Source organism: Triticum urartu, chromosome 6 (genome assembly GCF_003073215.2).
Source record: "Triticum urartu cultivar G1812 chromosome 6, Tu2.1, whole genome shotgun sequence".
Classification (NCBI taxonomy): Eukaryota; Viridiplantae; Streptophyta; class Magnoliopsida; order Poales; family Poaceae; genus Triticum; species Triticum urartu.
Window position 1 is genome coordinate 363,813,633 of NC_053027.1, and position 23,569 is coordinate 363,837,201.

The 23,569-nt window shown below is 46.2% G+C and overlaps 1 protein-coding gene and 1 pseudogene across 2 annotated transcripts; one reads left to right on the forward strand and one right to left on the reverse strand.

Annotated features, from left to right (window-relative positions):
• Positions 1-4,202: 4,202 nt before the first annotated feature.
• On the reverse strand, positions 4,203-9,913 carry LOC125513516. Of its 2 annotated transcripts, XM_048678648.1 has the most exons (3): positions 5,445-9,913; positions 5,191-5,304; positions 4,203-5,110 (listed from the first exon to the last, which is right to left on the reverse strand). In XM_048678648.1, the coding sequence occupies exon 1, from the start codon at positions 9,911-9,913 to the stop codon at positions 8,489-8,491; it is 1,425 nt and encodes a 474-aa protein (XP_048534605.1). In that variant the 3' UTR covers positions 4,203-5,110; positions 5,191-5,304; positions 5,445-8,488. The 2 variants fall into 2 exon arrangements, with proteins under 2 accessions (XP_048534605.1, XP_048534604.1); XM_048678647.1 differs by having other exon boundaries at positions 4,203-5,304.
• A 4,741-nt stretch (positions 9,914-14,654) lies between these two features.
• LOC125517542 lies at positions 14,655-20,887 on the forward strand (annotated as a pseudogene).
• Positions 20,888-23,569: the final 2,682 nt, after the last annotated feature.

Consider the following 23,569-nt stretch of genomic DNA (forward strand, 5'->3'; position numbering starts at 1 on the left):
AATGGGGCAAATAATATACCACTGAAAAGCTACGAAAAATGTGAAACTTTTTCATGTTGATGGTTTTCTCTGATTCCTAGCCGTTTTTAAGTAATTTCAAAAACAACGAGATCATTTGTTCTGCCTGTATCGCGAAACAAATTCTTCGAAAATGCACCGCGTGAAGAACCTGAACTTCTCGGCATTTCTACTTGAACTTCACTCTGTTTTGCACGTGTTTTTTTTGCTCGTAGATCTCCATCCACTTCTTGTAGCTCTCCATCCACTCACCGAAATTGAGCAAGTGATATCCCGATGGAAAGCTGTTGTAAACACGCAACTTTCCCGTGTTGATCATTTTTTCATACTCGCGACGATTTTAAAAGTTTTTCATCTGATATTCATTCAATGTAGTAGGTGAACTTCCTGTTGTTTTCACGTTGAACTTTTGTGACGTATTTTTCGTTTGTAATTTTCTCATTCATTCGTCAGTGTTACACAAATGATATTCTTTTTGTACAAACCTCTCTTACAATAACTTTTTTAACTTTCTCCGACCGAGTACTTGAACTTATAACAACAACAAAATTGGGCCTTAGCTTTTAATTCATTTTTCTCATATTAAACACACACCATGTAGTACATGAACTTTTTCCATTTTTATAATTTGAAATTTTGTTTTCTTTTTGAAATCAAATCGCTCCCAAATAATAACTGAACTTCTTCGTGGATTGAGAGAATTATTTTAAAACACAAAAATAATAATTCTTTTTTGTGTTTTTGAAGATGGAAATACAAGATGAACCTTTCTCGCAAGAATTTTTGAATTTTCCCGGATAGAGCACTTCAACTTCTGTCAACAAACCTTTTAAGCTTTTATTTTTCTATACTTTTATTTCTCACCTGAAATTCATTCCTTGCCGTACTTGAACTTCTCGTTGTTTTCAAAATGAACTTCTCTCACATTTTTGTGTATACGTTGAGTTACACAGAATTGAAGGTTGAACATCATTTTTTGCCATTTTAAAACATGTAATTGGAGATCGAATGACCTGCAGTATAAATTCTGAACCGTGCACGGAGGTGCACGTGAACTTCTTGCAACAAATCTGAGTTTTTTATATACTTCTAACTTCTCAGTTATTTCAAATTGAACTTCTTAGTCTCATTCATAGGGAAAAAAATATGTTTTCAAATAAGTATCAAACATTTTTTTAAAATTGAAACTCATACCTTTATTTTTCCTAGAAATGGAAAAAATTGAGTTTTCCGTAAACATCAAACTACTCCTTTTATTTTAATTTGAACCTTTTTAATTTTAATCTTTAGTAACGAAGAAAACGTGTGTTTTTTTTATAAATATTGAACTTCTCTTTTTTATATAATTTGGACTTCTTGGTTTATTTCTTTTAGCATCAAAATATCTCAGTTTTGTCATAAATATTGGACACCCTCCACAATATTTTTCTAATTAATTTTTCTAAACTATTTTTTGTTATTTTAATTTGAGCTTCCGTTGAGGAAACTTGTTGAACAGGAGGAACTTTTTGAACTTTCCTGGTATGTGCACTTGAACTTCTAGCAACAAAAAATTGGACTTCACATTTTTACTCATATTTTTCTCATACCATGCAGTACGTGAACTTTCGTCTGTTGTCAATTTGAACTTCTCCCTATTTTACTTTAGTAAAGGAAAAAATCTGAGTTTTTTATAGACATCAAAACCGCTCTAACTTTTTTTCAACTTCTTTTGTGTGCTTTTTAGAAATGTGAAGATTTGAAGTTCTTCATTTTATTTCTTTTAGTACCAAGAAAATGTGAGTTTTTATAAACAGCAAACTTCTCTATTTTTGAAATTTGGACTTCTTGGTTTTATTCTTAGAAAATATATAAATTTATTCTTACATCTTTTTTAGAAATGCACCTTTGTACTATATGCGAACTTCAACTTTTTTATACATGAACTTCAATGTGAATTTAAATTTATTTTAGAATTGGGGAAACTTCGTATTTAATAAACTTTTTTGAAATGTTATGTTATTTAATTTGACCTTTCTTGGATTTTTTAGAAACATGAAAAATATGTTTTGCAATAAAAATCAAAGTACCTTTTTTGAACCTCTTTGTTTTGATAAGCATCTTTCAATTTATGATTTTTGCTGAAGTTTTAGTGTTTGAACTTCTAGTGGCTTTTATATTGAACTTCTTTGAATTTTTGTGTTTGAGTCAGCAAATACACATTCATATTTTCATTAAACAAAGGAATGGCAGGACTGATGTTGTAAAAGTAGCAAGCACAATAGAGCACTAACATACACATTCATATTTCTCAATCTCTCACTCCCATATAATGCAAAAGATGCACACATTTCAACAAAATTTTAACTTTTGTTTACCAAAGCTACAAGAAGTAGCGATAGTACAACAAAACACAAATTCTTATATATTAATTGTTAATTCCCTTTTGCTCCAGTACAACAACGGCAACCTACTAGTGGAAGCGAGCTTTTTTCACAGAGCATGTAGTAACAACACCGAGGACAGTAAAGCATACAACAAAAACTCTACTCTCTCTCACTATTGACATAAATGACAGCGACCAAAAGCACAAAGAGATGCCGGACTCCGGGAAGGTTGACGAGCAACGGGATGGCACCTCCTGACCTCGGCATGGACCTTAGAATTTTGAAACACTCTGCAACATGGAGGAAGAAAGGCTCAGATCTGGAGGAAGAAGCCAGCGACACGATGAAGTTCAAATTTGCCGTGGGAAGAAAGTCAACGATAGCTACAGGGTGGGGGAACCGGCGACACGGCTAGAAGGCGGGCGTCGAGAAGGACCAGGTGAGGGAGGTCGAGCAACGCAGCGGGGTAGGTGGGTCACGCCAGTTGTGGGGCCCAAGGCGCCGACGGCGATGGTGGTTGGTGAAAGTCGAGTGCAGCCCGTCTGACCTCAACACTGGGGGTGATTGGTGCGGGTGGTCCGCGTCGGCGGTGGTGTGCAGGATGTGGTGGCCGCGACGCGCGCGGAGGTCCACTGCCGGGCGGCGCGGTGGTGGGATCCAAGGATAGCGGCCGGGGCGGCAGGTTGGGATCCAGGGTCGACGGCGGCATGCTGAGATCCAGGGCCGATGGCGCGTGGGGATCCAGGGTCGGCTGCGCATGGATCCAGGGCCGGTGGCGGGAGGAGCGCTGGGGTCGGGGGGCGCCGACGAGGTCGGAGTGGCCGGTGGCGGGAGGCGCGCTGAGGTCGGAGGACGGCGACGAGGCCGGACTGGCCGGCGACAGGACGTGTGTCGTGGTCGGGGTGGACGAGCGTGGGGGGCGCATTGGGGTCGGGGGTAGGGACGGGGGTGGCGGGGGGGGGGAGGCGCGCCGACTCCGGCAGCGGGAGGCGCACCGGAGCCAGGGCGGCGACAGTTGTGGCAGGGGGCGAGAGGTCCACGGCGCTGGATCGGGGAGGTTGGGGATCGAGGACGAGGTGGTGGGCGTGGCCGTGGCCCTTTTTTTCCTCTGTGAGTTCAGGAATTCAGGAAGACCTCCGCTATATATAAATTCCTCACCCCAGCCTCTCTCCATACACCCTACGCACACCACAATTAAGCGCACCCAAAGAAAAAGGTCCTGGGAGGTAAAATTACAATTTGGAGGAACGAGCGTGTCCCTCTGAAACAACCGTAAGCAGAAGGCCTTGTGAGGTAATTTTACGAGATGAATGGAGGTGAGTTACATCGTGCATGTGACAAACCCATTCAGTTTTATTTTTCCATGCAACGTAGTCTTGGCTAGTTTGTTTTGCCTGCCATGTAATTTTACAGCGGACAAGCTACTTAAATTACCTCTGCCCATACGGGCTCTATGGCACTCCCTCTAAGTCAATTTTTCTGCTCAATCATCAATGAATTTCTTTGAACAAGGAAAGCTTCAAGTCAACTGCCAGAGAAATGACCATAGAGAGCGGATAGACTACGGAGAGCAAGATGAGATGCTTCTCCAGGTCGTTGTCCTGCACCCCGTCGTCGGCCAGCCGATTCGGCCGAGATGCTTCTCAGGTCATTGTTGTTTGCCGCCATCTTACGTCAGTCAGCACGTGCATTATGTTATCTTGCCAACCACCAACATAGCGACCTGACGAAGAAATATACTACTCCAGTCATTTTGCCAACCACCAATGTAGGAATTTTGAAGCCGACATAAGAACAAAATAAAGTTGGGAGACGATGTAAAACAAAGATGATCATCATACTCTAAAGAAAATGTCACCAATGCACCATCCATGATTCAATGTAAAAATACATTATATGCCATCTTGCATCTTGTTTTTTTTTTGAGAGAGAAAGTCGGCTTTATAGATTAATGAACAACATTACACAGAGTTTGCCGGATACAATCCGGAACAGAATGGAACACACAAAGACTAGAATAGTTCATACATGATTTAGCTAGCACATGAGCAGGAACATTCAAATTCCGACGAACATGCTTGAAGGACACTGAAGAGAAACTTTCAGACATAGACTTGATATCAGCCACCACCACTCCAACTGAAGAACGGTCACTCATAGGCGAGTTGATTCTTTGCACAAGTGAGAGAAAGTCAGAGGCAAAGATAACATCTGAAACCTGTACATCATGCGCCAAAAGAACAGCACGTCGAAGAGCCATGGCCTCAGCCATTTCAGGTTCCAAGCTACCCTCAATCGGCTCGCTACAGGCCACCACGAATTGACCTCTGTCATCCCTGCCGACGACCCCAATGCCAGACTTATCCAGGCTCGAGAAAGTTGCAGCGTCTGAGTAGAACATGATGGTACCTGACGGCGGCGGAGACCAGTCGGAGCTGGAAGCATTGGTTTCACGCCTATGTTCAGATACTGGAAGGAAAAGATGCTGCGGGATAAGGGCGACATAAGCCTTGATCTTCTCAGCAGTACGTCGTGGATGGGGAGCCTTCGGACTGTTTCTCGCAAAGTTTCGAGCCTCCCAAATATGCCAGAGGGTCACAACTAGGACAGTACGCACCTGATCAGACGACCTTGCCAAGAAGTCAAAAATCCATTGCCTTGGAGACAGAAAAGTGCCACGGTGCAAGCTGAAATTATATTCCTCTTTGATGATATCCCACACGTCCCTGGCATGTGGGCAAAACAGCAGAGCATGCTCAACATATTCAGACCGAGCACAAAAGCAGCAGTGTTTAGAATTGGGTACCTGGCGGCGTTTAAGTTGTTCCCCAGATGGTAAACAATTGTGCGCAAAGCGCCATAAGACAACTTTCATCTTGCCCGGTGCTTTGATAGACCATAGCAGTCTCCAATCCTTTTCCTGGGAAGAAAAATTGGAACTCAAACCCTTTCCTTTTGAACTATGAGACTCCAGGAAGTGTGCAGACCGAGCCAAATTGTAGGCTGATCGCACCGTGTATTCCCCGAATCTTGTGAATGGCCGTCGAACAAAATCCTCACCATGCTTTTAGATAGGGATCTGAAGAATCTCGCATGCGACGTCATTCCGAAAGAAGGCACGCAGCGTTGCTTCATTCCAGGACCTGCTTTCCTCATACATAAGGCACTTAACTTTAGCATTGGCAGGAATAGGAGAGAGCGGCTGGAGAACACAAGGCGGAGATGAAGGGATCCAGTGGTCAGAAGTAATGTGAACCTGGCAGCCGTCCCCAATTCCCCATTGAACTCCCATCTTGAGCAGGTCACGGCCAGCAAGAATGCTGCGCCAAGTGGCAGAAGCTGAACGCGGAGCCGGTGCATTCCAGAAATCCGTGTGAGGGAAATATCGGCCTTTTAAGACACGAGCACACAAGGAGTCCGGAACAGTAAGTAGTCGCCACCCTTGTTTGCCTAGCATTGCCAAATTGAAGATGTGCAAATCCCGAAAACCCATCCCGCCAAAAGACTTGGGCGTTGTGAACCAATCCCATGATCTCCGGTGTATCTTCCTTTTCCCATCCTCTCTGCCCCACCACTCATCGGCAATAATTTGTCTGAACCTTCTGCAGATAGCCATAGGAAGTTCAAAGCAGCTCATGATGAAAGTAGGGATCGCCTGAATGATAGATTTCAGTAGTGTTTCTTTCCCTGCTCGCGAGACCGGTCGATCGGACCATCCATGAACACATCGCCAAGCCCTATCTGGCAAGAACTTGAAGATACTAGTAGGGGATTTACCAACCTCGGTAGGCATACCAAGGTAAGTGTCATTGAAGGCTTCGTTAGATATCCCAAGACTCGCCTTTACTGTTTGCTTAACAGTCTCCGAACAACCACGACCAAAGAGTAAAGAGGACTTGTCCTTGTTAATTAACTGACCAGAACCAGAGCAATATAGTTCCAGAGTGGTCTTCAGAGCAGCCACGCTACGAGCATCAGATCTAGCAAAGAAGATACTGTCATCGGCAAACAGGAGATGTGAGATAGGAGGACCGGAACGACCGTTCCTAATGCCATGTAGCTCGCCACAACTCTCCTTTTGGAGTAACAGACTTGACAGTCCTTCAGTGCAGAGCAGAAACAAATAGGGGCTGATAGGATCACCCTGACGAATTCCTCTCGATGGAGCAATAGGTGCAGTAAGCTCACCGTTAACCCTTACAGCATAGCGGACATTGGTTACACACCTCATCACTGAGTTGATCCATGCACGGTTAAAACCAAGTCTGGAGAGGCAACCATGAAGAAAACTCCACTCAACACGGTCATAGGCTTTTGTCATGTCAATCTTCAAGGCAAAGAAGGGTTGTTTAGCTCGCTGATGTCTGATGGTGTGAAGAGATTCAAAAGCAATAAGAGAGTTGTCAGTGATCAATCTTCCAGGCACGAAGGCACTTTGAAACTCAGAGATGACAACAGGGAGCAATAACTTCAAACGATTGGCCAAGACCTTCGAGGCAATCTTGTAAAGAACATTACATAGACTAATTGGACGGAAATTCTTCAGGTGCTTGGGTCGTGTCACTTTTTTTTGAGAGAGATGGGTCGTGTCACTTTAGGAATAAGGACGATCGCTGAGTCACAAAAACCCTCCGGAATTGAGCTTCCATCCAGAAAGCATCTCACGGCTCGACAAATCTCCTCTCCCAAGAAGTCCCAATGATTCTGATAGAAGAGGGTTGGAAAACCATCAGGTCCAGGAGCTTTAGTAGGACCCATCTGGAATAGAGCAGCCTTGATTTCCTTGTTAGTGTAGGGCTTACTCAAATCCTCATTCATCTCAGAAGAAATCTTTTGAGGGATAGCATCCAGGACTGCATCAGCTGCATCACAAGGTTCGGATGTGAAAAGTTTCTCATAGAATTGTTGCACCAAACCTTTAATCTCTCGTTGAGTATCACAAAAGGACCCATCATCACGGACCAGACGCTGGATTCTGTTGGTCCTCTTGCGGGCAGCAGCTCGAGCATGGAAGAACTCAGTGTTGCGATCCCCCTCACGCAACCAGTCCACCCTCGAACGTTGACGAGCCATGATTTCTTCTCTTTCAAATAACTCACATAATTGAGTCTTAATAGATCTTTCCTCAGCCAAAGATGAGTTCGTGACTGGCATAGACCGGATGGACTTAAGTCGTCGCTCCAGTCTATTGATCTGACGCCGGATAGAACCAAAAGTGTCACGACTCCAGGACTTAAGGGCCCCAGCGACATGATGAAGATTGTCCCATGTCGCCTGCAGAGAAGAATCACCACTCCGCCCCTCAGTCCAAGCACGTTCCAGCTGCTCTCTATAGTCGGCTGCCCGCAACCACATAGCCTCGAACTTAAAACCTTGCTGCACTGGCCGTTGTGTCCTCTGGGTGGGCTGCCCGGCAAGCTCGATCAAGATAGCATAATGATCAGACGAGGTGGTGATCACATGTTCAACAGCGCAAACATCATGCAACCTTACAAAATCTGAATTGGCCACTGCTCTATCAAGCCGGACTTTCACATGGCACTCCGGGTCTTGGCGATTACACCACGTAAACTTAGGCCCGGAGAAACCCAAATCCATCAACTCACAGTCCATGAGACAATCTCGAAAGGCTGAAATCTGAGCTTCAGATCTGTCCCGGGGACCACAATGCTCGTCCTAGGATAGAACCTCATTGAAATCCCCACATACAATCCAAGGACCTTGCCATTGAGCTTTCAAACGTTTCAGCAACTCCCAGAATTGTGGCCTATCCTCTCTCCTCGGTTCGCCGTACACAAAGGTAGCACGCCAAGTTGAGCCCGCCTCCGAAGTAACAAGAACATCAATACATCAAGCATTGCTCCCCTTGAGAGAAACATTAACAGACGCCGTCCAAAACAGAGCCAAACCACCACTCAGGCCGTCGGAATTAACGGCCAAACACCCGGTAAAACCTAGAGACCACATAAAGTTTCTGACACGTGAATCCCTCATCTTTGTCTCAGAGAGAAAGAGGAGGGTGGGGCGGTGAAGCTTCACTAACCAGCGAAGCTCGCCAACCGTCGAGTCCGACCCCAAGCCTCGACAGTTCCAGCATAACAGACTCATTGCATCTGGCGGTGCTGCTCCGCAGCCACCGCCGGATCCGCCGATCGGGTAGGAGAAGTCCTTTGTTTCTTATCTGACTCAATATCTCCAATCATTTCAAGTGGAGGAGCAGCTCCAACAGAATTGCCAGATAGAACAATAGCAAGCTGATTGATTTCAGAGCAAGTAGTACCTTCAGAGAGCTGACCAGGTGTGTCTTTAGCAGTTTTGCGTTTCTGTCCGGACATACCTTTCTTTGACTTAGAGACCGGGAACAATTCCTTGCCCGAGCCCCCAATCTTCCCTCGGCCACGACCACGGGCAGAACTGGCACGCCCCCTTCCACGGGATGAGCTACCACGGCCAGGACCACCCTTAGCTGGGGAGGAAACCTCTGTCTCATCGACCACATCATTCTTGGCAACATTATTGGCTTGACTGCTAGGATTAGAAATTCTAGTACCAGCAGTAAAGGTCTTCTGTCCCGAGGTTCTCTGAAAAAAGCCGGACGAGGAAGAAGCAAAACTGGACTTTGAGCCCCCCGACCGCTTTGGTTGATCATCAGGAACACACACTTTCATGGCAGCATAGGGGAGCTCTCCATTTTCATCACGGACGCCCGGAGTTGGGCACAACATCGACGAGTGACCTAACAGGCCACATGAAAAGCAGAAGAAAGGTAGTCGCTCGTACATGACTGAATATGTTTCGGTGCTCTTCGTTTTGGCAGATGTTACAGTAACATACCTTACCACTGGTTCCTGAACCAAAACCTCGGCCCGAACCCTCATGTAGGGGCCCCAACAGCGACCATCGGCATCCGACTCCACACGCACAATCTTGCCAATCGACTTTGCAAATTCCATACCAAGCTTGGATTTCATCAGTCTTGGAGGCAGGGCCATAATTCGTGCCCATATGGTCAGTCGATCAAAGATCATCTGAGTCGGTTGAATTTCAGCATCAAAATCCTTGAAAAGGACAGCATGGCGACCCACCATCCATGGCGAGCCTTCCAGAACACGAGCACGGTCTGCAGGGGTGGCGAACTCCGCCACAAACAGGTTATCTCCTGCTGGATGGAACAGCAAGCCTTGGGGATTTCCCCACGCCGGCCTCATTGCCGATGGGATGGTGTTGATGTGGAGGACGTTGGGGGAGAGCACCTTCCCCACCAGCGCACGACCCGGATCCACCTGATCCACCTCATCTTCATCATCCACCAAGACCGGTTGCGCCTCAATCGCCGTCAGACGGAGGCGCTCCATCATCTCCACCACACGAGGGGCAGAATCAGAACCAAACTCCCCGAGCACCGGGGCGGGGGTCGGCACCGGATCCCTTGTTGCAGGCGCGGGGGCGCGTCGATCCAAGGAGTCCAGGGTCCCAGCCTCTCCAGTAGCCGCCGCATCAAGGGTGGAATTCGAGCCTCGGTCTGCCATTGCCAAGGGTGGGTAGCGATGCACAGATCGCCCCTTAATCGCCCCGAACAAAACAGATCTAGGTCAACCCACCACAAGGTAGCGCGGCAAGGGAGATGGAGAGGGGAAGAAAGCAGCGAGAGAGCGACCGGAATCGCAGTCCCAGACGAAGAATCCTCCCAGGGAAATCAGTAGCGGGAGCACCTTGATGTCCTAGGGGAGGGGAACAGAGCAGGAACAGAGGAACGGACCCGCCCCTCGTCCATACCTCGGCAGAAGCTACATCCATCTTGTTTGGTACACCGGCAAGCAAGCAAAAATGTAAACGAAATCACACGGTGACCTTAGAACTATTCTAACAACATGATGCTCTACAAGTTAACGCCAGTTGCATTAATTTACACAACAAGATTAGGGCATTAGTCACTTGCTGTCAGCCGTGCAATGCTGGAGTAGCTCCTCTCTCTGTCTGCCATTGTGAGAGCTCCACGAATATTTGTAAACTATAGGGCCTCTCTCGCCGAGCTTCACCCTGTTTATAGGACACAAAAACAAAGTAAGCCTAACAATAAATCCAAATCCAGCTGCCATTCAAACTAATGTTGTAATTGCATAGAAATAAATACCGAGGATCATGAAATGCAATGATGTCAGAACAAGAAACGCAATTCACATGTAATTGGTATGTTTGAGCTGTGATACATGTGTACTGCAAACTGAATATTTCGCCAATCTTGATTATTACACATTCTGGGCGGCCATTTGGAAACTTATAAATTTGACATCTCCTGTCCTATCCTTGCTGGATACCGCTAGCTGTTTTCTAGCTTCATTTATCAAACTACCACATCGGCAATTGCTAGTACCAACGTACACACATAACACAAATACTTACTAATTACTGTGTGTACAAAATAACTAGATCACCCTTCATTTTTTTATAAGCTATGTTTGATCAAGAATGGGGATTAAACAGGGCACAGAACAAAAACGATGTTCAGTGAAATGACCATAGCATCCATAAATAAATATGGGAGAGAAAGAGAGTATAGAAACGAGGGAATACAAGAGAAAACATATCTAAAAGTAAAGTTACAAAAACTATATGCCTAATGTTTTAAATGAAAGGAGTATTTTCCTACAAATTGATTAGTACAGTTCTACTAGTTCCCATTATCCATTTGCTAATAAATTGATTAGCATTTTCCTACAAAAACTATCTGCAAAGGATGAATCCTTATTTCCTCCTACTTCTACTACTTCTCATTATCCATTTGCTAATTACTCCGCCGCCGTCGCTGCCGCTAATCATCGTTAATCTAGTCGATCCATATATTCTAGTACTACACCACGGTGCAACTTCCATCCACTATTTTTTCATCTCGCTACTACAGCATGCGACTGCCTAATTAACGGCTAGCCAGCAAATTTTACAGCATTGTGTGCTGTGGCCAAACATGTGGTCTGTATTCTGAATACTCCAGAAAAACTTTGTTAAGTTAAAACTATGGTATTGTGTGCCTACTGATTAAATTACTGTAATTTTTGATACTTTGTTTTTTCTGATACTTTGCTACCAAACATAGCCTAAGTTTTTTTCCCCCGAAATAGTCGCCAAAAAATCACCATCATATATATGAAATAGCCATTGTTTCCTGAAAATTGTTATCGCGACGAACTCAATTCTTTTGTTTGCTAGTTCTGAATTTGTTTTCTAGCATGCTTGTAGTCTATAACACTGAACACCATGATCATTAGCTTTTTAACTTCTTTTCGCACAACTTACCATCTAGTGAAATGATATGGTGCAATGCACGAATCTATGACGTAGTCCTGAAACCAGTAATTGGCTACCTATATGTCTAGAAAATGTAACCTGCACACGAAAGAACCTAAGCATGGATTTCATGATCTATATAACACACGTCTAACTCCACATAGCTTATCAATTTAGACCAGAACACAATCTACTACTGACAGAGAGGAACTAAATTGTTGGAATGAAAGGAGGAATAACTTATTCTTTACCCTGGGTTATTAATAGACTTTCTATATATATACCTCTACCCTAATAATAAAAGGGTTATTGCTTCTGCCCGTACGTCATATAATTAACCCCCAAAGTTGCTACAAATTACCGAGTATGCCACCTATAAGTCAGAAAAAACGTTTCGTTTTTTCCATCGCAGGTCGCTGCGCTAAATTTGGTTTATCAGCTAGCGAATCTCGCTTAACATCAGCAAAGATGTTGTAGCCTAGTGGCTAGAGCGCCACACATCTACCCAGGAGGTGCGGGTTTGAATCCAGTCGTCACCCCTTTTTAATTTTAATTTAGTTCTAGAAACTAAGAGAAACCACAAGGAGTACAAGACCTCTATATGAGGCAAACACGTTCCCTTTTTGCCAGTCATTATGTACCCTTGGCCTTTTAATGTGGGGGCTCGTGTACAAAGTTTTCTTTACCAGTTACTACACCCATGGTGTCAGGGCATGTTTTCTATGTGCCGCACTTCAACTAAAGTGTTTACCTCTTTTTAATTTTAATTTAGTTTTAGAAATTAAGAGAAACCACAAGGAGTACAAGACCTCTATATGAGGTAAACACGTTCCCTTTTTGCCCGTCATTATGTACCCTTGGCCTTTTAATGTGGGAGCTCATGTACAAAGTTTTCTTTACCAGTTACTACACCCATGGTGCCAGGGCATGTTTTCTATGTGCCGCACTTCAACTAAAAGTCATCTCAAATTAGAAAAGAATTTTTTTATTTCTGTAGCTGAACTCGCGAACCATGATTTATCCGGAAAAAAATATCATGCAACCTTGCAACCACAAAATATGAAGTTTTCCGTTTGTACTATCAAATATAAAAAAATTCTATGTTTATTGCAATCCTCAAGAGAAAAAGTTACTGCCCGAGTGCACTTCTCTACTGCAGATTTGAGTTTATTTTCTTAAAGTTCTATTAGTGTAACTCTTGATTTTTCAACCTATTTTTGTCACTCACTTAGAAATTTAGTTCATATTAAAGATATGCAAACTTTGTTCCCACATATCTCGGTAAAGATTAAATTCAGCTTGACTGCAAATGCATTTTGCAGATACAATTGTCTCTCCCGTTACAACGCACAGGTCTTTTTGCTAGTGTGTGTGTGTATATATATATATATATATATATATATATATCACTAGTTGATCATCATACTAGTTTGTCGCATCCAATGCGCAACATACGAGGTGTCAAGTTTAGGCTCATGAATGCATGATAAAACAAGACAAAAGATACTTAAATGACATAGATAAATCAAGCAACATTCTCATTGTTGTGAAGAACATCACCACCAACATCGCCCCTAGCACCTCCATCGCCATCATCCACATTGACCAGAGAGCTCGCACCACCATCGCCATCATTCACATTGACTGGAGAGCTCGCACCACCATCTTCACGAACTTGAACCGAAGAGCTCGCACCACCATCCTCACGAACTTGGACAGGAGAGTGAGCACCACCACCCAGGCCGAAGCCACCATCACCCATGCCGAAGCAACCACCACCAATGTGGAAGTTGGCACCACCACCACCACCAACCATGCCGAAGCCAACACCACCACACCACCCATGCCAAAGCCACCACCAACATTGCCGAAAGAAAAACACCCACCAAACCCAACACCACCACCGTCCATAAGTTTTTGAAGCTCCATCTTTCTTTAGAGCATGATCTCCATTCTTTTCGTCTCCCAAAAGTCTCTTTCCATTGCATCCATGCCCTCCGGATTCATCATCATGAACCGGTCCTCCTCGGCGGTCGTCTTGTCCTTCCTCTTTTTCTCCCCTAGGATGAGCTTGCGCTCCTCGAAGGCACACCTATTCTCACACTTCTCCTCTTTGTGCTTCTCTTTCTCCTCGGCCATAGCCACTTTTGCATCCCAATGCTTGGCTAGCATAGCCTCCTTCATCTTTGCCATCTTCAACGCAAAAGGACCCGATCGCCTCCTTTTCGCCTTGCTAACCCTAACCGCTCTCTCCGGGGGCTCGATATTGATTTGGAGTTAGAAGGCAACACATGGAGCGGCGGCGGAAGGAATTGGAGCGGCAGCGGAAGGAGTTGCGGCCGTGGGAGGCCAGGGCATATAGAGCTGCGGCGACACATGGTATGACGCACCAGGGGGCGGCCATTCGGCTGAATTCTAGCGCCGCGAGGAAGGACAGCGAGGTCAGAGGATGGATTGGCGGCGGCGACGGGGTGGGAGGTGGGAGGTGAAGCCGGCGGAAGTGGGTTCGCGACAACCGAAAGGGGATTCGACAAAATCAGGTGAAATCCGCACATATGAAGGAATTGGGCTCGCGGATGCGGGATCCCACAAATTCTTTTTCGGGGCGGCCCGATTTGAAATATCTGTTCGGACCGGGGATATAGTATGGATCTCATAAAACGGCAGTTATTATAGCGGACAGGACCGGTTCGCGGGATCTGCTAGACATGTTCTAACCCTAACAACTCTCTCCTGAGGCTCGGCGTGGAATTGGAGAAGGCAACACGTTTTATTACATTATAAAAAAAAGAAAAGAGAGCACGTTTCGCAAAATCCAGCGTGCCTGATCGTAATGACGTGGTGGAGCCCAATCCGACCGACGCGGGAAGTGGAACCGACCCAGCGGCCCGCCAGCCTGACCCGGGGAGGAAAAAAAAACCAATCCGTGCTCGGGTCGGGTCGAAAACCCTAAACCCAGATCGATCGACCGAGACCGTCTTCTCGGTCGCAACCCAGCAATCGAAGCTCTGCTCCCTGCTCCCGCGAAATCTCAATCTTTCGCCTTCGAGCTCCCGCCAAATCACGCTCCTTCTCCCGCGAAATCAAGCTCCCGCCGTGCTCCCGCCGAATCCAATATGCCGCGACACCGCCGCTGCAGCCGGCTGCGCCGCATCGTCGGCGGCGTCTCAGTCGGAGCTCTCCTGCTGTTAGCCGGAAGCGGAGGCCACAACGCCTACTCGGGCCGCCCGGTCTTCTCGCTGCCCCTCGGCCTCGGCGCCCCCTTCCCGCTCGTCGCCGACAGTCCGGCGCCCCCGCCCTTCCCGTTCGCTGCCGACTTTTCTCCGTCGCCGTCCCCGCAATCCCAATACTCGCCCTTCCGCCTCAGCGATGACAGCCTCGCGCGGCGCCTTCTGCCCCTCCGCCTCCGCGCCAGCCAATCGCCGCCGCAGCAGGACGCGGATGCGGTCCTCCTTCCCGACCAGGAGGTCCTGATCCTGGACGACGCTGAGCCTACCGGCGACGCCATCTGCGCCTTCCAGGGCGGGGCTTCCTCCCCGGCGAGACCGCTCGGGATGCTGCCGGCGTCCGGACTTCACGCATACGTCTGCCGCCTTCCCGACCCAGCGCAGAGCTTCCAGCAGCTCCAAGCGCCGCTCTTACTCCACTCCTCCACCTCCTCGGCCGCCGCAGCTGCTCCAGATTCATCTGGACGGAGGCGACGTGCTCGTCTTCGCTAAGGGAATCAGCCGCCGCCAAGGCCTTCAGTGCCTGTATCGCTACAGCGACGGCGCCGATACCATGCTGGCAACTACACCGGCAATCACCTCAGTACAGCAAGTTACTCGCTGCCCCTCGCCGCCGACACCTGTCAAGTCAGGAGGAAGCACCAAGGTTCTTGTCACACTAGGGGTCACCGGCGAGGATCCCATGCCCTCCCTTGCAACCTTTCGTCGACAGCAAGCTGAATCTTCTTCGGTGACTCCTCAAAAGAGTTCAATTTGCGCCTGCACAATGGGACGCAACATCTCCAAGTTTCTCAGGGAGTGGGCACTCTACCATAGTGCGATTGGGGTGGATCAGTTCTTTATCTATGATAATGGCAGCGAGGACAACTTGGCAGGCCTAGTGGCGCAGCTTATCCTCCGGGCTCAACATCACAACCGTGCCATGGCCTTGGACCAAGGTCCAAGAAGCTGGTCTGTCTCATTGCGCGGCCACACAGCAAGCTTCGTGCCAATGGATGGCTGTCATAGATGTTGATGAGTTCATCTTCTCAACAAGCTGGGCAGGATTAGAGAAGCCATCAAAATCTTTGCTAGAGCCCGTTATTTCTGTTGATGATAGCGTTGGCCAAATATACCTTGCTTGTTATGATTTTGCCCCCTCGGGCCAAACAGCACATCCACCGGAGGGGGTCTGCCAGGGCTACACTTGCCGGTTGAAGAGCCCGCAGCGGCACAAATCCTTGGTCCGCCTCGACGCCGTGGAACCATCCCTCATGAATGTGGTCCATCATTTTAAGCTCAAGCCTACTTTCAAAAGCATCTTGTAACGTCTTCGATGCGGCTATATCTCCTACGTGTCGAAGCACGACTTAGAGGCATAACCGCATTGAAAGCAATGTCGCAAGTGAGATAATCTTCACACAACCCATGTAATACAATAGGGAAAAAAGATACATAGTTGACTTACAATCGCCACTTCACACAAATACATGAATAAAGCATTACATCATCTAAATACAATCAGGGTTCGACTACGGAACCAAAATAAAAAAAGAACACCAAATGCAACAAAGGTCCCCGATCGACCCCAACTGGGCTCCACTACTGATCAACTAGAACGAAAACAACACAAGGGACAAGATCTTCATCGAGCTCCTCTTGAGCTTGGTTGCGTCATCTGCACGGTTCAACGGCACCTGCAAGCTAGTTTTGGAAGTATCTGTGAGCCACGGGGACTCAGCATTCTCGCACCCTCGCGATCAAGACTATTTAAGCTTATGGGTAAGGTAAAGGTAAGAGGTGGAGCTGCAGCAAGCGACTAGCATATATGGTGGCTAACATATTCGCAAAAGAGAGCGAGAAGAGAAGGCAAAGCACGTTCGAGAAATCTATGATCAAGAAGTGATCCTAGAACAACCTACGTCAAGCATAACTCCAATATCGTGTTCACTTCCCGGACTCCGCCGGAAAGAGACCATCATGGTAACACACGCGGTTGATGCATTTTAATTAAGGTCAACTTCAGGTTTTTTTACAATCGGACATTAACAAATTCCCATCTGCCCATAACCGCGGGCACGGCTTTCGAAAGTTCAAATCCCTGCAGGGGTGTCCCAACTTAGCCCATCACAAGCTCTCACGGTCAACGAAGGAATAGACCTCCTCCCGAGACATTCCGATTAGAATCGGTATCCCGGTTCTTCAAGACATTTCGGCAGGTTAAAACAAATCCAGCAACACTGCCCGAATGTGCCAACAAACCCCGATAGGAGCTGCACATATCTCTTTCTCAGGGCACACTCAGATGAGACTAGCTACGAGTAAAACCAACCCTCAAGTTTCCCCGAGGTGGCCCCGCAGGCAGCTCAGTTCGGACCAACACTCAGAGGAGCACTGGCCCGGGGGGGTAGAATAAAGATGACCCTTGAGTCTGCAGAACCCAAGGGAAGGTGGTAGGTTGTTAGTGCAAATGGTAAAACCAAGGTTGGGCATTGCTGGAGGAGTTTTATTCAAGGCGAACTGTCAAGGGGTTCCCATTATTACCCAACCGCGTAAGGAACGCAAAATCCGGGAACATAACACCGATATGACGGAAACTAAGGCGGCAAGAGTGGAACAAAACGCCAGGCATAAGGCCGAGCCTTCCACCCTTTACCAAGTATATAGATGCATTAATTAAATAAGATATATTGTGATATCCCAACAGGTAAACATGTTCCAACAAGGAACAACATCTCCATGTTCCAACAAGGAACAAACTTCAATCTTCACCTGCAACTAACAACGCTATAAGAGGGGCTGAGCAAAGCGGTAATATAGCCAAACAACGGTTTGTTAGGACAAGGTGGGTTAGAGGCTTGGTTCAACAATATGGGAGGTATGATAAGCAAATGGTAGGTATCGCAGCATAGGCATAGCAAAAGAGCGAGCAACTAAGCAAGCAAAGATAGAAGTGATTTCGAGGGTATGTTCATCTTGCCTGAAATCCCGCAAGGAAGAAGAACGAGTCCATGAAGAAGACAAACGGACGTAGACGAACGGGTCCTCACAAACGCGACGTTATCGGAACCAATCCGAAGAAGCAACACCGGAAAGAAAGCAAACAATATAGTAAAACAACCATCATATAATCATGGCACGATGCGCAATCAAGTATGATGCATGTCCGGTTTAAAGAGGCATGGCATGGCAAAGTGCACAAGCAATCCTACAAATTAAGTGAAGCACAATATGGAACGGGTTGCATATTGACGGAACACCACATCAATTATTTAGTTCCCTCTTGGTTATGTACCCAACAATATTAAATGTTGTCAAACATGGCAAGAGGGTGAAGCAAAGTAAAACTACCTATCTAGTTAAGGTTAAATGAGGCCGGAAGCAATGAACAACAATTCCGGTAAATCCCCATATGCATATATTAGGTTTGATACTGTTCTGCCCTAAACATAATTTTAGAGTTAATAAACATGCAAAACAAGTACACCATTTTAAACTAGGCATTTTTCTACCCCAAATGCATATAAAGTTTGTTAGGTTTGGAGCTACAGTTAAATAGTTATGAATTAAATCATTTTAACATGGCATAGGGACAAATTTAAACAAACATCATTTTAAACATCTTAAACATGGGTGAAAGTTGCATATTATTAAACTAGACAAAATTCTAGACATATTACATATAAAGATCATTTTAATCCGGTGCACGGTTAATTAGTTATTAAGTGCATGAACTTGAAGGGCTTTTCTGTAAAACTGCTTTCTCTGGAATAACAACTAAATTCCCAGATCTGAAAAAAACACAGCAGGCTGAAACTGGGCGGACTGGGCGCTCACCATGGGCCAAGCCCAGTTAGTGAGGGAGGTTGGCGGCGGCCTCACGGGCAGGCCGGCTTAGGCGCGCAACTGGCCTCACCATGGGCCTCGGCCCACTCGGTGGAGGAGGGAGGCCGGTAGGTCACGCAGCTGGGCCTCGCTGGAGACGCTGGGCCGACGTGGTGGAGCAGTCAACGCGGGCGCTAGGCTTGCTCCTGGTCGTCTCCTCGCACGGGCAGTCGAACCAGGAAGCGGCGGCGGGGCATGACAGCGGCCACGACGGGTCTTGGCGGAGGGGTCTTGGGGCTCCGGCAGCGCCGGAGACAGCGAAGACGGGCGGATCCAGGAAACGGCGGTGCGGACGAAGCTTAGGGGCGGCTCGACGGGCGTCCATGGCGGGGTTCCCTGGCGGCGGTGGCTCCTGTAGAACGGGAGAGAGGGAGACGTGAGAGGAAGGAGACCGCAACGGGGAAAGGAAAAGAGGAGGGGCGCGAGGTAGAGAGGTGCTCTGCTCCGGCGAGTTGGCGTAGGGAGGTGCTGCTCCCGATCCGTCCTGGACGGAGGCACGGGAGGAGACGAGGCGCTCGGGCCTTGCAGCGCTGCACGGGACTGCTGGATCCAGAGCCTTTGCGGGATGAACTGGGGCGACGGGGGCCGTTCGATCTGAATCTGACGCTCTAGATCAACGGTGGGGAGCTGCAACAAGTTAGTTGGCTGTGGTGTGGTGGATCTGGTGGTGCGAGGTGGCGGCTGTGGGCTGGCCAGGCGCGGAAAACAAGGGGCGGCGGCGGCTGCACGGGAATGGAGGGCTAGTGCTAGGTTTAGTCCAAAATAGGCATGAGGTTGGACTACATATAGAGAAGAGGGGAGTTTGGATCATCCGATTAAAATTGGATGATCGAGATAAAATAGGTTAGATGGACCAAACAAATAACCGAAGATATTTTAGAGATGTTTTGGGATGATCCGGAACCAACGGTGACGACTGCCCGGGTCGGGTACGGGACAGCTTTTCGGGCGCGCGCGCGAGGAGGGCCACGGGCTGATGAGAGAGCTTAGGCTAGGCCCGGCGGTAGGTAGTGGACTGTGCAGAAGGCCTCAGGCTGAGAGAAGAGAAGAGAGAGAGGCCCGGCGACTGTTTTCGGAGAACCGAAAACGTCCGATGTTAGACCGGCTATATTGCCGCTATAATTATCCGTTGGGGCGTCAAACGAACTTCGAATGCGATGAAACTTGACAGGCGGTCTATCTACACTATAATAAGATCACACGTCAACTCTCATCCCATTCCGAGAACATTTTCCGGCCATTTATAAAATAATATTTCGGACGTGCCGCGGACGCGTGCAAGTGTGTCTGAGCTCAGAACGGACAACAGAAGGAACTGGGAGAATCCGGGCGAAAACAAGTTTCAAAAACATGATGATGCAATGCACATGATGACATGACAAGATGCAACACATAAGAAAATAATATGACAACGACAGTGAATAACTGACGGACATCTGGCACATTGGTCTCGGGGCGTTACATATCTGGACTGCGTTCGCACGTGTTAACCACTACAAATACCAAGCTTGGTCGGAGTTCAAAGTCAAGTTCAAGAGGCGCGTGTCCGCTTATGTGGCTGATTGGAAAGATCCGATCAACCTCGACTCAAAGGACCGGGCTCCTGGCTTAGCAGTTGATGACACCGAACCAAAAGGCTGGGCCCAAAGATACTGCGAGGTTAAAGACAATATCCTTCAGCTGTTAACTGCAAGATGGTTCGGTGTCGGATTTGGGAACCCTCATTAGCTCCAGTCAGATCAGGTAACACACAATGGTAAGATCTACCACCTCTCCCCCTCTTTTACATAGTAATTTCTGTTTATTTACACTAACAAAACGTAAATCAAAACCACTAAGTTTTCCAGAATTAAAAATTATCTCTTAAATTGGATGGTATACACCTTTTAAATAGGCTTTAGTTTTTTTTTTGTGAATAAAAATAGGCTTTAGGTTGATCGGGAAGCACCACAATATGTGTGTGTTGCTCAATGATGAACATACTCCCTCTAGTCTAGTTCTGAAGAAGCCCCCATAATGCAACTTTTACTGCTTATTTTCGTTAACTATAAAACTCTTCAAATCTATACGTACTTCTTTAAAATACTTTATGAGAGATAACCTTTATTTTTATTATACATCATTACTGTAAAGTTCTTCGAGACAATATTTTTTTGAAAGTACTTTATGAGATAAACCTACACATTGTTTTCACATTTCCAATCCAAAAATATTATGAAATATAGTGAGTCAAAGTTTGGAAAAAGTTAATTAAACCCATGCCTAAACCAATAACTTTTCCAGAACTAGAAGAGGGAGTATAATAATAACCTGAGAGCATTTTCCCTGTCGATGGTTAGCAGTTTGTTTTCGCTATTCAAGCTCTTGCTGTCCTTCTTTTTCCATCTTGAACTGTTAAGAACAAATTTATGTTCATTGTGCCTTGATACTCAGCATGTGACACGGTGCTTTAATATTGGTTCTTTTGCTAAAATTGGATGACTTCTTTTCCTTGAATGATTTTGGCTTAACAATTGGACTTAGATCAGTTGAATTTGTAATGCTTAGCTGGAGCACAACATGAAGCCTCTTTATTTTATTTTATTTTTGGGTCTGTGTGGGCTTGAGTACTAATCAGTGAAAGCTTCACACAAATGATTTCAAATCTTGTTTGTTGATTGAGGTCCATTTCTTAAGTATCTATTGGCTGATCCTTATGGTTGTTTGGCTTCTATTCTGAAACTATTTGATTGAGATGCTGGTCTACACTTTGTTGGCTTTTCTTTAAAAAAATGAATCTTGGTTTATGATGCAGGTAAGCTTTGGCTTATATGGTTTTGTTCCAGTTTTGACTTGTTTTAATTAGCTGGAAACATCTTTGGAAAAAGTCTTTCTTGATATGGAACTCATACATCAAAATGCATCTCCAATGGAGAATGCGACATTGTCAGACTGATCTTGCAACTTGAACATGTGAACGAGTGTATTGAAATTACCTTTGCTGCCTGGTTTCTACTGATTCGAAGAAACGGGTTCAGCATTTACCCATGGCTGAATACTGTACAACAGTTCTTTTCATTCGTCTCTCCAAGAGACTCCTTTTGAGGCCTTATATGGATATCCACAGCGACAAATCAGTGAGTTCTCGATGGTAGGCACTGCTGTCAACACTGACAACTGCTGTCAACGATGAAGCGCAGTAGTTGACATGATTTACTTGGAAGCTTCAGCCATATGCTTTCGGCCTTCACTCTCACATCAAGCTGCAAAGGAAGTTCTTCGGACCATTTCGAGTACTGTATCATGTGGGCACTGTGGCATATCACCTGCAGCTGCAAACGTGGGTATCCACCCAGTGTTCCACATTAGCCAGCTGAATTTTCCTCTGGATGACGCAACTTGGGAAGACGTGGATTTCATGAAGCATACATTCCCAGCCTTTTTCAAGAAGACAGTCAAAGCATGGCGCCGTCAACCTTCAGCTTCTTGAAGACAAGATCGCGCTCACAACGGGGCATTGTGACTGAACTTGCTAGGTGTTTTAGTCTTCAGTTAACTGTACCGGTTCAGATAATGAACGGCTGGGGATCAATGACGGAAAAGAAGATCGGATGGCTTGCGTTCGCTCATCGTCTACCTCTAGCTTATTTACTTTTCACTGTTGCTTTTCTTACCTCTTTATTCTCTCCTTGCCAACCACGGCTGTAACAGAACAATGTATGCGTTAGACGGGATAAGCCCCGATCAATCAATATAGCACTACGCGGCCTCCCATGGGAGGTGAGACGCTTCTGATATTTCACAAGGATGACTTCTTTTCATTGAATGATTTTGGCTTAATAGTTGGGCACCACATGTAGCCTCTTTATTTTATTTTGTTTATTTTTTTTTTGGTTTTGGGTGAGCTGGGCTAATAATTCATGAAAGCTTCACCCAAGTGATTTCAGATCCTATTTGTTAACTGAGGTCCATGCTTAAATATCTATTGCCTGATCCTGAGTTGTTTGGCTTCTGTTCTGAAACTAGTTCATTTCTCGTGAAGTCATGATTTTGGTGAGATGTTGGTCTGCACTTCCCTTTAGAAAATGAATCTTGGTTTTCTATGACTTTACTTGGAACTTATCTATAATGACATAGTTAAGTTTTGGCTTATATGGTTATCTTCCAGCATTTACAAACAAGACAGAAAGCCAAGTTCAAAAATCTTACCACTGAAGAAGAGGAAGAACAGTTGTACGCTTTGTAATTTTTTATCCTTTTGTAATCTAGTGCATGGCTTTGTACTCCTTTTCCTTCCTAATGATGAATTTTTTTAATGAGGCAGCCACTAAGAAAGCTCAAGATTTATTCCACATAAACTTTGCCTCAGGTTTTGAGTTTCATGTATTTTTTCAGATTTTCAGATTTTTTAAGTAATTGGGCCGTAATGGCCTATTAGGACCAAACAGCCCATTACAGACCGGCCGGCCGGCACGTTTAAAATCTATGCCATATCTGGGCCTGATAGTGCAGCACACGTGCCATCACGGCAACCCATTTATGAACAAACCGCCCTGGATCGTGCTGCCAGGCATGTTTAGTGGAGGGTCAGGCCGTGCCGGCCCACTTGACCAGGTTTGCTCGTGGGGATACGGTGGGCCGTTTAAAAAACAAAAACATTCAATCATACCTAACATGCCTGACAACCGTCAGCGGGCGACGCCACGACAGTCACAACGAAGCAGAGCAACCCACCACCGCGACCACACCAATGGCAACCACCTCTTGCTCCTTGCCGCTCACCTCCACCGTGGCCCTCTTCGCTTCTCAGTCGGCCTCCCCCTCCTCCAA